The sequence below is a fragment of the Xyrauchen texanus genome, chromosome 16, assembly GCF_025860055.1.
Source record: "Xyrauchen texanus isolate HMW12.3.18 chromosome 16, RBS_HiC_50CHRs, whole genome shotgun sequence".
NCBI lineage: Eukaryota > Metazoa > Chordata > Actinopteri > Cypriniformes > Catostomidae > Xyrauchen > Xyrauchen texanus.
In genome coordinates this window covers 25940683-25955592 of record NC_068291.1, presented here as the reverse complement: position 1 = coordinate 25955592, position 14910 = coordinate 25940683, and the positions used below count along the sequence as shown (strand labels likewise).

The window sequence follows — 14910 nt, the reverse complement described above, 5'->3', positions numbered from 1 at the left end:
ATTGGAGTTGTCATCACAATGCCCTGATCAAATCCCTGATCTAGGCCTACAAACCTGACTCAGTTAAACCAGTTCTGTGTGGAGGAATGGGCCAAAATTCCAGCAACTCATTGCGAGAAGCTTGTGGAAGGTTACCCAAAACGTTTGACCTAAGTTTAACAATGCTACCAAATACTAACAAAGTGTATGTAAACTTCTGACCCACTGTGAATGTGATGAAAGAAATTAAAGCTGAAATAAATAATTCTCTCTACTATTATTCTGACATTTCACATTCTTAAAATGAAGTAGTGATCCTAAATGACGTAATACAGGGAATGTTTTTTATGATTAAATGTCAGGAATTGTGAAAAACTTAGTTTAAATATATTTGGCTGAGGTGTATGTAAACTTCTGACTTCAACTCCACCTTTGACGGCAAAATTCCACGGGCGAAGGTGTGTGTGAAACCAGCAAAAAACAAATTGCCAAGCTGCCTCTTTTTAATACTGTGATTTAAACTGTGAGAGTCAAGCAAAAAGAAGCTCACCCCTAAAGTTATATCTTTGTCTATCATGAATATTCAGTGTAGCTGTGTACAAAACACCAGCCACACAGAGGTCACTGCCAAACCAAGCAACTTCCTATTAGTCAATGTGGTAAATTTGCCTGTCAAAGTATACAAACTAGAACTCAATGCAAAATCCACAAGGGGAAATATTGTGCCACAGGAAGTCCATTGCGTGAAATTTCTATTGAGATGACTGTATTTCCCCTGGGAAATTTTGCCGTGCAAAGGTAAAAGTGACCACGCCTTTATGTCGTCTTAAACACATATGACATTCATTCCTCTGTGGAACACAAACCAAGATATTTTAATGAAGATTTGGTATATATGTAGGGTGTTACATATATAATTTAGAGATGTGGATGGATCAATTAAAATGCCCGCATTCTCACACCATAATATATTGGGTATTTTGCACGCATTCTACCACCATTATATGTAGGAATAAAGGAAATGTGACATTTAGGAGGGAATTTTAAATAGATTTTCATTCTCACACCATTCTATGTAAGGATATTTAGTATGCTAAATTTAGAAGGGAATTTATGGTCTTGAAATATTTGAGCTATGAACTAAATTAAACTGTCCTTATTAGGTAATGAAATGTATAATGGAATTAGTCGTGTTCGACAACCATTATAAATTAGATAAATAACAAATAACTAGATTATTTTTTTTAACCATAGAAATCGTGCATCCACCATTGAAATCGTGCATCAACTCACAATTTCTGCTTTAAGGAATTAGCTTTAATAAGTGAATTATGATTAATTCACTTATTGGAGTGATATTATTCTCATGGATTATAGAAAATAATATCACATTTAGGTAAAGCTTTTAAGTGAAACTTTTAAGAAACAGGGATGAGATTATTGATCAAAATATACCACAGTCAATCATCTTTGAATACAGACAAACCTTATTACTATTCTAAACATAAATCTAATCTAACACATATATACATGAGACAGGTTGGTGAAAAGAGTGACAGAATGATCAGTACAGTGAAAATGAACTTTACGGAGTCTGTTGACAATACTTTACGAACCATTTTATCCTTCTTTGAGTCTACATAGATTACCCAAATTATTTAATTAATACACCAGCACTTTGAGCACAATATTGGAGATGTACTTGCGTGTCTTTGTGGTGTTTCCTTGCGTATCTTGGTCGAAAGTTCGTTCCGTCGATGTTTTTATCTTTGTATGATCGAAGTTATTCTCTGTATGAATGACTATTTTGAAGTGAGGCTGTAGAGAGTGATGAGTTTTCTCGGGACGTCGAGTCCCTTGGACCTCACAAGGGGAAGAGTCAGCGTGAAGTCTGAGCAGTCAGCGGAGCAGAAGAGAAGAGACAGAGAGTGCGTTCTTCTGATAATTCTGAAATTGGCCTTATCCCCGCCATGTCCTGCGCCACTCAGAAATGACTTTCAATGAGTCACATGGTCGACTGGGCTGTCTTTTCCAACAGTCGATTTATGGTCCTTTGTTAGAGATACTCACTATTTCCAAACAAATTATTACATACTAAATATAATAATTTTTTCATGGATATTATACATGTAGGTAACAAAACAAAATCCCTGGTTACAAAATCATATTGGTTTTACACATCATTGCATTTTTTCAAGTTAAACCTTATATTTACCATTTTTAGTAGAATGAGATGAATCATACAAAATTAAACATTATATTTATCAATTATAGGTGATTGCACATCGCTACACACATTTTAAAGAGGGCCATCAGTCTATAATCATTAATTTGTCAGGTACAAACTTTACCACAGTTCAAAGTGATTTTCAGCATTATCTAGCAAGGCTAGATTAAGATGAAGTTGTGTGAATCTGATGGTCCTTGTAACCTTACACAGAACAGTCTGCTTTAACTCTGTGTGGAAGATCAGGAGGTCAGGCTGCAGAGGGGCCTTTCTGACCAATGAGGATGCCTGGGCCGTTTGATTTATGACATGGAAACATTCCAAACTGAAAGGCTGGGTTTTTCCTAGATCCAAATCATGTTGTTGGAATTCTTCTTCATATAATCTTACATATGATTGTACAAACAATGCAAGTGAATACTGAAAAAATTTTCAAGCTCCAAAAAGGACATCAAGGTAATCCATAAGACTCCAGTGATGTAATCCATGTCTTCTGAAGTGATCAAATAATTGTTGGGTGAGAACAGACCAAATTATGACACTATAAAACCTGACATCAGCAGTCTCCTTGGCAATCATGATTTTAAGCTTGGTTGCACTTCTCTAGCACTAGGCTAGAGCTTGAAATCATGATCGTGCCTAAAGACTGCAATGGCAAGATTACAGTCAAGTCAATTCAAAGTTTATTTATATAGCACATTTAAAAGCAACAGAGGTTGACCCAAACTGCTGCACAAAGATCGAGCAAGCATCCAAAACAATGACGTAACGTACTAAGAGACTGAATGTGATTCACTGGCATCATGCTGACAGATGATGTAGCATAATTAAAATGATAGTTTTACCACAAACTTTGAGACTAAACTAAAACTACTTTTCAGTTAACATAGCATTCTGAAACACACATTCAGCTACATACTACTAAACTATACCAGAGAGTTTACTGTTGCACTGCACTGTTATATTGCACTTTTTGTATGTCATATGTTGTACTACGATCAAGAAATCAGTGTATTTGCTTAAATTTATCCTGTATACCTGACTTTGAAATTTACAAAGCAAGTTAGCTTGCAATACGGCAACGTTAGCAGGCAAGATCAAGTTACCTAATTACACCAATTAATCCTTATGGCTCTATATTTCACATGCTTTGCAGTTACCTGTCCAATAAGAAGAACACCAATTCAAGGTCAGTTTTGATCCTGTCCAATAAGAAGAACACCAATTCAGGGTCAGTTTTGATCCCCAAAACCGAACGAAGGTCCCTCCGGGAATCAAATGCCCTGCCGATGTTCACTCTAGTTTTCGCACGACCACGATCAGTAGGGATTCAGTAGATAAATGTTTTTTTGGCTTAATCTGGAGTCGGTGTTGTGCTGGGAGCCGGACATTTGCTGGATTCCATCTATAAGATAACGGTACAGTGTTGCAGACTGTCTGTTGACGCTGTTGAATAGCGGAAGAGAAGCTATTACTGAGGCAAGGCAATCGGGAGCACGCTTAAACATCATCCTTTGGATTTTCCCGGAAAACCGACCCGCTCCCTTCACATGAAAATCAGTCTACAGGCTTTAAAAGGCAACCTAGGAAGTCTGTGAAGGGATATTTTTTAAGTTGCATTACAAGCCACTCACACATTGGCAAAAAAAGGCGAATATTACATGAAAATTGTTACATACTGCACCTTTAAGCTGATGGAAATTATTTGCAATCAGCACTTAACCTCGTCAATACATTTCAAGAGATTACAGTGAAAAAGGAGTTATATTTGATCTGTTCTCACCCAAATCATTTGGCTTGCATTAATCCACTCGATTCTTATGGATTACCTTCTCTGAATATTTTTTTTTATTGATTCAAACAGTTAACAAAGAAAGGCAAAACATATATTCACAGAATCAACATTTAACCACCACTATTACACCTCCCCCTCCCCCTCCCAATCCCCAACCCTACCCTGACCCTCAACAAACATCCATGTGGTCACATATGAGTACACACACGCACACGCGTACACGCGCACACGCACACACACACACACACACACACAAATAATAATATATATATATATAATAACCACACAAATTTAAAACTAAACTTCTCTCTCCAATTCCCTCCTAGAGCCCTCCAAGTATGACTTCCATCTCCTTAAAACAATCTATCTGCCTATCATAACACTGATCAGGATCCAATTTTTTCCATGTTAATCCCCTATATTGATGACCGCCCCATCATCTAAAATACAGAGTCTGCGGCAAAATTAAAAGTGATTGCCCAATACGTCACATATAAAACTCTGAACCCTCAACCAAAATTCTTGGATCTTAATACACCACCAAAAATCATGGGCTGTGTCTCCATCTTCTGATTGGCCTTGCCATCAGGTGGGTGTGTCTTTAAAACCAAGCCTATACAAAATAGAGGGGGGTCCATTAGAATCAGTGTAAAATCTTGAATCGCATAAGGCACACTCTTTTCATCTCTAGATACAGACTTGATGTTTCTTAGAATCCTATCCCACACTCCCTCCTCAAATACCAAGTTTAAATCTTTCTCCAATAATCTCTTGATAGATATTTTAAATTCTGCCCCCCAGACTCTGAATTAGCAGGGAGAAATACAGTGATGCCTCATGACCTTTTCCTAAAGCTGTAATCACCACTCCCAGAGTATCTGCCGCTTTAGGCAGGTGTATGCTACTCCCGAAAATAGTACAGAGAAGGTGGTGCAGCTGAAAATACCTAAAGAACTGAGATCTGGGAATCCCAATATGTTGAACCAAATTTTCAAAGGATCTCAGCACTCCACTCTCAATTAGGTCACCGAGCATATTAACCTCCCTCACAATCTACTCTGTCCAGCAGAAAGAGGACTTGTTGATACATAATTTTGGAGTTCAGCCATATGCTCGAGGCAACATTTAAATACATGTCCAAATTAAACACTCTGGCACTTTTGTCCATACCGAGTGTAAATTTGAGATAACGGGGTGTAACTTAACTACTCTGATTAGTTTGATAGAAAGCAATGGCGAAATGGGGCAAGAACTGCATGTTCAATACAAAACCAGAGAGGTGCTCTCTCAGGTGGAAGTGACCAATCATAGATAAATGTAATGAAGCCCACCAAAATTATCTCAATTACTAAATCACACAAATTTGCTGGAGATAAAATACCCAAATACTTAATGCCCTGTTTGGGCCACTGGAAGTGTCCGGCTGAAAAGCCATTATTGGGCAGTACGCTGTCAGAACCAAAGCTTCGGATTTAGACCAATTAACTCTGTATCCCGAGAATTTAGAATAGGAATTAATAATTCTGTGGATGCAAGGCGAATAATAAAATATCATCTGTGTAAAGGAAAAGCTTATGTGCCACACCTCCAACCACTAACCCTGGAAAATCATCCTCCTTTCTTCTCGTGGCTACTATTGGTTGCAGAGCAAGACAGAAAAATAATGGGGAAAGAGGGCAACCCTGCCGGGTAACCCCATCCAGAGCAAAATAATCTGAAATTAATCAATTTGTTTGTACCACCACTACCGGGTGTCTATAAAGTAGCTTAATCCATCCAATAAAAGTATTCCCGAACCCGTATATTTCCAAAATCTTAAAACTGACCACAGGATATTAATGAAACACCTAATGTTATCAGAGGAGCTACGGCCCCATATAAATCCCACCTGATCTATATGTATAAGAGATGTCATAAATTTACTTAATTTTTACCACTAGCAGGATCAGGGAAATTGGATGCTAACTCTTGCACTTGCTTGGATCTTTGTCCTTTTAAAGAATCAGACTGATCAGAGCTTGTGTCATGGTTGGTGGAAGCTTTCCATTCTTTAATGATTCTGTATAAATTTCTAGCAAAAGTGGAGCCAATTCTGGACCATAAGATCTAAAAAACTCTGCGGCAAAGCCATCTGGCCCCAGACCCTTACCTGTAGGCAAGGCCTTAATTACCTGCCAAGCTCCTCCAAAGTAATCTCAGAATCAAGAGAATGTTTTTTAAAATTAAAAGCATTATTAATATCAATGACTGAGGTAAATATTTCACCAACAGCAGATTTCACTGAGGTAATGGTAGAAAAAGACTCTCTCTGTTTTATATATCTAGCCAGAAGTTTTCCTGCCTTGTCCACCAACTCGAAGTATGACTATCTTCTCCCAAATAGCCAAAACTCCACCTTCCATGACAAAATAGTATTATATCTATATTTCAATCGGGTCAATTCTCTGAGGCCATCAAACGACATTCGGCGCTTCAGCTCTGCCTTGGCACTTTTAATATTCCCTTCCAATTCCACGAGTTCTTGTGCTTTGGATTTTTTAGTGAATAAGACATACTGTTTGATCCAGCCACTAAGAACCTCCTTAAGTGCCTCCCAACCTATGCCCACAGAGGATACTGAGGACCCGTCAATCTCCATTTAGACACTGATTTCAGCCTTTTGCATTTGTTGCAATTCAGGATTTTGCAAAAGGGATACATTAAAGTGCCAACTATATGATTTCCTTTTCTCCATACCTCTAAACACACCAGGGCATGATCTGACACTAAAATGTTTCCAATTGAGCAATCAACAACAGATGAAACGAGGGACTTATATATATATATATATATATATATATATATATACACACACACTCACCTAAAGGATTATTAGGAACACCATACCAATACTGTGTTTGACCCCCTTTCGCCTTCAGAACTGCCTTAATTCTATGTGGCATTGATTCAACAAGGTGCTGAAAGCATTCTTTAGAAATGTTGGCCCATATTGATAGGATAGCATCTTGCAGTTGATGGAGATTTGTGGGATGCACATCCAGGGCACGAAGCTCCCGTTCCACCACATCCCAAAGATGCTCTATTGGGTTGAGATCTGGTGACTGTGGGGGCCATTTTAGTACAGTGAACTCATTGTCATGTTCAAGAAACCAATTTGAAATGATTCGAGCTTTGTGACATGGTGCATTATCCTGCTGGAAGTAGCCATCAGAGGATGGGCACATGATAAAGGGATGGACATGGTCAGAAACAATGCTCAGGTAGGCCGTGGCATTTAAACAATGCCCAATTGGCACTAAGGGGCCTAAAGTGTGCCAAGAAAACATCCCCCACACCATTAAACCACAACCACCAGCCTGCACAGTGGTAACAAGGCATGATGGATCCATGTTCTCATTCTGTTTACGCCAAATTCTGGCTCTACCATCTGAATGTCTCAACAGAAATCGAGACTCATCAGACCAGGCAACATTTTTCCAGTCTTCAACTGTCCAATTTTGGTGAGCTCTTGCAAATTGTAGCCTCTTTTTCCTGTTTGTAGTGGAGATGAGTGGTACCCGGTGGGGTCTTCTGCTGTTGTAGCCCATCTGCCTCAAGGCTGTGCGTGTTGTGGCTTCACAAATGCTTTGCTGCATACCTCGGTTGTAACGAGTGTTTATTTCAGGCAAAGTTGCTCTTCTATCAGCTTGAATCAGTCGGCCCATTCTCCTCTGATCTCTAGCATCAACAAGGCATTTTCAGCCCACAGGACTGCCGCATACTGGATGTTTTTCCTTTTCACACCATTCTTTGTAAACCCTAGAAATGGTTGTGCGTGAAAATACCAGTAACTGAGCAGATTGTGAAATACTCAGACCGGCCCGTCTGGCACCAACAACCATGCCACGCTCAAAATTGCTTAAATCACCTTTCTTTCCCATTCTGACATTCAATTTGGAGTTCAGGAGATTGTCTTGACCAGGACCACACCCCTAAATGCATTGAAGCAACTGCCATGTGATTGGTTGATTAGATAATTGCATTAATAAGAAATTGAACAGGTGTTCCTAATAATCCTTTAGGTGAGTGTATATTATATATATATATATATATATATATATATATATATATATATATATATATATATATATATATATATATATATATATATATATATATAAAGCTATTCTAGAATAAATCTTAAGGACTGATGATTTTTTTTTAAAATCCCTACCAGATGGGTTCAAAAGTCTCCAAATATCTGTAAGACCAAGATTTTTGCACATCCTGTGAAGTGTCAATGTTGCTCTTGGTGGCTTGCACAATTTTGCTTCACTATGATCAAGGACTGAGTCTCCTCCCAATTTTGTATCATGAAGGGTACCAACGGCTTGCCATATCCCTTCAAGATCTATAAAAAAACCCTGATCATCAGTGTTAGGTGCGTAACTATTAGCCAAAATAAGACTTTGCCCCTGAATTCCTGCTAAAACAATAATGACGCTTCCTAATTTATCTTTAATCTGTTTGATACATTTATTTTGCAGATGCTTACTTATCAGTGTAATGACTCCCCTGCTCTTACTTAAGCCAGCACTAAAGAAAAAAATGTCCACCCTGCAGGGAAAGGTGCATTTCTTGAAGAAACACAATATCATATTTCATACGCTTATGAAGAAAAATAACCTTACTTCTTTTTATGGGGTGCCCCATCCCATTCACATTCCACGTGGAGAGAAACAATCCACTCATATTAACATTTGACATTTTGACATTTTGAAATGAGAAAAAATGTATTGTGTGTCAAAAACAAAATTATAAAGACCACATTCCAACAATAGTGCAACAAACAAACCCCGAACTTACCCCCAGAAACAAACAAACAGAAAAAAGACAAACGTAAGCATTTAACCCTGCGCACGACAGCGCCAACTGGTGACCACACAGTCTAATAACAAGAAAATGCTGTGTTTCTTCCAAAAAAGCCATCCTTTACTCCTCGCTTCATGTAACACAAGATCTTTATCAGATGATCTCAGAAATTTGGCCAGAATTGATCGGGTATACTATGATAATATGGTTTTACTACAAATACCATGGTAAACTATAGTTCCTATAGAAAAAAACATGACTAATTTTCATAAGAGAATGTGACCTTAATTAAACATATAACTAACAGGTGAAATTATAGAATTTTGCAAATCACATCTGCTTGCAGAATTAAATAATATCCTATTGTTGTCAGTGTAATGTTGTTTCCAAGACTCATGCTAAGTCTAAACCAAGTCTAGTTTATGTTAGCCACATTTATATTTAGCCATGTTTTAGTCATGTTCATGTTTATGTCTAGTTTAGTTCTCATTTATAGTTAGGGTTTTGGTTTAATGTTTATGTAAATAAACTGCACTTGGGTTCCCTTCATCATTGCCATCGTCTGCACCTGTGGCCTGCCAGCAAGAAATGTTACAATTGTTACTTTCTTAATACTCATTAAATAGCTTAAATTCTGTTTGTTACTTTTTGTTAGTAACTTGCAGTGTTGCTAACAACCTTTTTAAAAGAATATCTAGACTGTAGTTAATAGAACTCTTATTTAGAAAGATCAAAGAGCATTTAATTTCTAAAAACAAATATTAAATCATAAATCATTATTACATGATTCTATGAATACTTGATTCTTATTGGTCAATCAATGCATTTTAATGTCAAATATTTTTGTATAATGACTGCTAAACTGTATAATTAACCGTTGTCCCAAGCAACTACATTTCTACTGTGCTAGTTTCACTCTGCGGACATTATAAAAAATAATAATAATTTAAACTTAAAACAATATTTCATGCTGATTTATTTATTGATTTGGTAAGTTATAATAACCGTTATAATATACAATATAAAAAAAAACTTGTTGATCAGTTGATCCCCCCCTCATAGGCATTTCTTTTATAGTAATGACCGGCTGACTATACAGTACATTATCGCTTACAAATCACATGTTTATTGCTCAAATCCATCATTCCCAACAGCCAGACCTCTTGGGTGAATTCAGAAAAGGTCTATTTATAGACACAAATCTTAGAATACATGGCTAAGATCCACTGTTCTAACCCCCATTTAAAGATTCTCAGCATTGGGGCAGACAGAGAAGACTTTGCCCCTGATAGAGCTCAGTGAACAGGGAGGGAAGGAGGTAGCGAGTCGAGTCAAGGCACATGCCACCAAAGCAGGTCAACAGTAATGAAACAACAAGACCAGGCTGCCAGACGCAACCAAATGAAAGAATTATGAAGTGTGTATTTCTTTGTGTGTGTGGTGTGTCTTTGTGAGGGAAAGGCAAGGAGAGAAAGAGGGCTTCTCTATTGCCACACACACACATAAACATACATCAGGCTGAATAGAACAGATGATGTCAATAATGAGATTATAATATGAGATACCAGCTCTACCCAAATATGCAACTCTCACTCAGAGAATATAAAGAGCAATTCTGTGTTTTTAAGAGACAGAAACCACGAGAGTCCTTTTAAAAGACCCCAGGGAATCATACAATACATATACCACAACTGTGGAGTGTTTTGACATGAGAAGGGTGAGATTTTGAATCGCGACTCAAGACAAATGTTGCAGAGTGAAAATCAAGTCAAAATAAGGTTTTATTGCACAGTTTGCCTTTATGTCACTCACTGCACTTACTAGTAATTTAAAAAGTTTCATGCAATCTAAAGTGCAGTACAGGTCACAAAGTACTGTAGAAGCCATTATGAGTAACCTCTAGCCCTCACTGTTTTAGCTATCTTATTTACCCCCAGGACAATGACCCACATATAACATTTAAATACACAAATGCAAACTGTGCACCAATGCTCCCACTCACAGACAAAAACAACTCACACAATAACAGAGGTTTGAGCCATGCTCCTGCTGTTGTCAAAGCTTCAGCTGTACTCATTGACAGGCCATGAATGCACAATATACTGTAGCAATATTACTGCCCTGTTAAACGTAACTATAATAAGCTGACATTACCTTGATCTTTTGAAAATTATTAGTTAAATGTACTATGATAACATTCTGTAGCTTTGTGGTCTCAAAACATACTCCCCAGTCCAAAAATATCTTTCATATAAACTAGGCTGCTTTCACACTTGGTTCCATTGCTTGATCCAAACCCGAATTCCACTGACTTGATGGCGATTTCACAATGTTGTAGAAGTTTTTATCCAAATAACTTAAATTTTTCTGCCACAGTTGCATTAGAAGAGATTTGAAGAATGCAAGCTGCTCTCTGAAGGTGATTTATTTGGAGAGAAGTAGAGATATAAGAAATGCATCATAGCGTAAAAACGGTCACTTCTGTGATTTTGGACAAATTCTGTTTATGCCAACTGTGAACTGTACCAGAGTTCACATGAACAGTATCAGAGAGTATTCTGTTTGAGACGGAGCACTTTTATTAAAAAGTGGAACACCCAATATGGCAGATGTAGAAAAGGAAATCCCATCCCACAGTGTAAATCAAGGAGATCTGAAGAATTTCATTCACATGTGCAACAAGCGTTCAATGATAGTTTAAGGGGCATGTTTGTCTTTGCCCCATAGTCAATCAAAACTTTGATCATTTGTACTGTATATCAAGCTGACATGGTCCTCAGAATTTACCGCTCGAGTGCAGTGTAGTAGTGAACTTCACTGGTAATTTTTAAAAGCACATTTTATTCTGATGTGTTTCTGGTTGAATTAGTTAAAGTACACCGCTCATCATTTCAAAGACCACATTTACATGCACTGTTTATTCTTTTATTCTTTCTATTTTGAGGAAATGGCGTTCTGAAACGTCATGTAAACGAGAAAGCAGTCTTCCATTTAAGGGATTAAGAAAAAGCGGTTTAACACACCTAGGTTTCTCCTAGAGAAAGCATCTTTCGTCTTTTTTGTGCTGAGATAAAATTATTATGGATGTTTGAGCATGGCATCATATTGGGTTAAGTGATTGTTTGTGCCCCATTAGAAATAATGAGCCTGAGACACCACTGGATATATTTAATATTGTTGTTGTCAATTCAGTTGAATTCTACCCAGATGACGTTTTCAAGCTAGCTAACATAGATGAAGTTGTACATTTCTTTTTGAGAAAGACTTGTCATAGTCTTGGAAGCATCAAAACGGTTGTCCAACAAAAGGGTTTTTAAATTCATACTTATTATGGAGATACATTATAATTGCATATTTGACAGCTATTATTGCAAATAAAAACAATTTACTATTATGAGTACTGAATTCTTTATATATATATATATATATATAAAAGTTGAAAATTCATTAATTATTAAATTCATAATTTTTTGTGGTGGAGCCAGTGAACATTTTGGAAAGGCAAATACAAATCTGAATTACTGGTCCAGCAGAAAAAACATTATAAGTGGACATTATAACATTCTAAGTGGACCTCACTGAAAAATAAAATAAAACACTTTACAATAAGGTTACATTTATTTATATTAGTAAATGCATTGGTTACCAAGAACTAATAATGAAAAATACTTATTAAGCATTTATTAATCTTAGTTAATGCTAAATTCAACAAATAGTAATACATTTTTAAAATCAAAAGTTGTTTATGTTACCATTAGTTAATGCACTATTAACATGAACTACAATGAACAATTGTATTTTTATTAACTAACATTAACATGTTTACATGAATAAATGATGTATTTTTATAATGCATTAACTAATGTTAATGAATGGAACATTATTGTATAGAGTTACCAAATGTATTATTTGATAAGAAGAATCAGAAAAGAAAAAGTGAATAGTTTTCTTTCTAGTACTGATTGTGTTCACAAAAACAGATGTCTATTTGTGTTCCAAACATAAGAATTATGCTTTTACATTTAAGCTTTTCAGAGAAGTGGTTTTCAGAATGCAGCAGGTACACTTTATTTTCAGAGAGTGCAGTGATGACCTCTCTCTCTCTCTCTGCTGAGAAATCACATCTCTGTTTATCTCTTTTTTATCACAGGGGAAGTAAAAGCTCTTCTGTGTCCCTGACACTTTTCAGGTAACAGGTTAGAGCTTCAGCGAGCAGAAAAAATACTCCACAAATGCTCAGGCAAAGCAATTCGAACGTCAGATGTTGTCCTCAGGGCCTTAAAGTGCTGGCTTCTGAATGTAGGTTAAAATGTACTGCTCACAAGAACTCCATTAGCTTTGAACATGCCAGATTTGGAAAACAGGAGTTTGTTGAGGAAGATAAAGAGGCCCAGCAAACACTCAAGGCCTGAGGAGCTGTGAGTGAGTGTGTGTGTGTATTTTGACCAAAAAGTCTTTCTATCTCTCAATGAGGACGAGGCTACATTTGGAGGGCAGTGAAAACACTATATATTCTATGAACAGAGTTCTACTCCTTCCATGATTTCTCATGATCTTCAGTTCATATCAACTTACATTTTGGTCTGTTTATAATACAAAGCTATCATAAGACTTCAGAAGACTTGGAATATAGCACGCACGTCATATGGACCAATTTTATGATACTTTTATGGTGCTTTTTTGAAGCTTGAACTCTCCAGTCTGCATTCATTGCAATTGCTTGGAACAGAGCAACAGGTACATTCTTTAAAATGTTTCGCTTTGTGTTCCACAGAAGAACGTCATACATGGTTAGATTGAGTGAAAAATTAAATAATTAAAATTTTGGGTGAACTATTCCTTAAAAACATAAAAATCCTCACTGTAAATCGATAAATTCCATTGTGAGATATCTTAGCCAAAGACCACGATGTCCTGATGATATCATAAAAAAAATTAAATAATTATAATTCACTGTCAAACCAGACGAACAAGTAACAAAAAATGTAAAATAAGCTGTTTTCTTGTTCCCTGATGCATACACTCACCCGCTGTCTGTCCTCCTCAAACACCGCCTTGTGCACGCTGCAGGCAAACAGAGCTGTAGGCAGTTCACTCAAGTCCATCATCTCCTCTGAGTCTTCGTCATTCTCTATAAACATCATCTCCTCTTCATGATCACTGCTGTGACCCTCCAAGCTGTTGCTCCACAATTTCCCACCCTCATGCATATTTCCACTTCCCCGCCAGGAGAGGACATTACCAAAAATGAAACACCAGACAAAGGTGAGATCCAAAGGAAATATTGAGGCAGCCAATGGGACAGAAGAAAACAGAATAGTGTGCTTTTTGATATGGGTAAATGAGAGTCATGAGAGGCTCGAGGGGCCGAGCCGATGGGGCTGAGGATCAAGGTGAAATAGGGGCAGGCCTGGACCATGGAGCAGAGACTTGCTTAAGACATGGCATGGAGCAGAATGAGGTTCGGCTGTGGCATGGCATGGAGAAGTCTGGGCTTGACTGTGACATGGCATGGAGAAGTCTGGGCTTGACTGTGACATGGCATGGAGAAGTCTGGGGCTTGGCTGTGACATGGCATGGCATGACATTTTTTTTTGATAATAGTTTAATTATCATGACATCTCAATAATAATTATATGTTTCTAAATATGTCCTCCTTGGTTAGTTAAATCGACTCTTCTGACCTTGCTTTTAGATCTATGAGTTTACAGTGACACTATCACTAAACTTGTGGCACTGTCACCACATTGCAGTCTTCTATTATTCAACTTAACCTTCAGAGACCCTAGCATTGATATCGATTATGTATATATTTTTTTTCTCCTCCTTAAAACGTTTTGAAGGAAGTCACGAGATAAAATTATCATTTTATGCACATTTTGTTTTGGGAAAAAAAGAAAAGACAGTAAAAGTGGAAGTTTTGAATTCACAACACAATTAAATACACAAAACATATTTGTTTCAATCTGTAAGGGTAATTTCACAGTTAAGAAATGTGACTATTTAAAACTAATGAGGACTATTGATTTGATTATATATTTGCTGGTATAATTTAAAT

General features: G+C 37.0%; 1 protein-coding gene across 1 annotated transcript in view; it reads right to left on the bottom strand.

The window, feature by feature from the left end:
- The window catches only part of LOC127656598 (calcipressin-3-like), a 58295-nt gene that overhangs the window by 41653 nt on the left and 1732 nt on the right, over nucleotides 1–14910 (bottom strand). The window contains exon 2 of the mRNA XM_052144987.1: nucleotides 13880–14069. Coding sequence (XP_052000947.1) covers nucleotides 13880–14062 — 183 coding nt within the window. The 5' untranslated portion in view covers nucleotides 14063–14069. The remainder of the gene's footprint in view (nucleotides 1–13879; nucleotides 14070–14910) is intronic.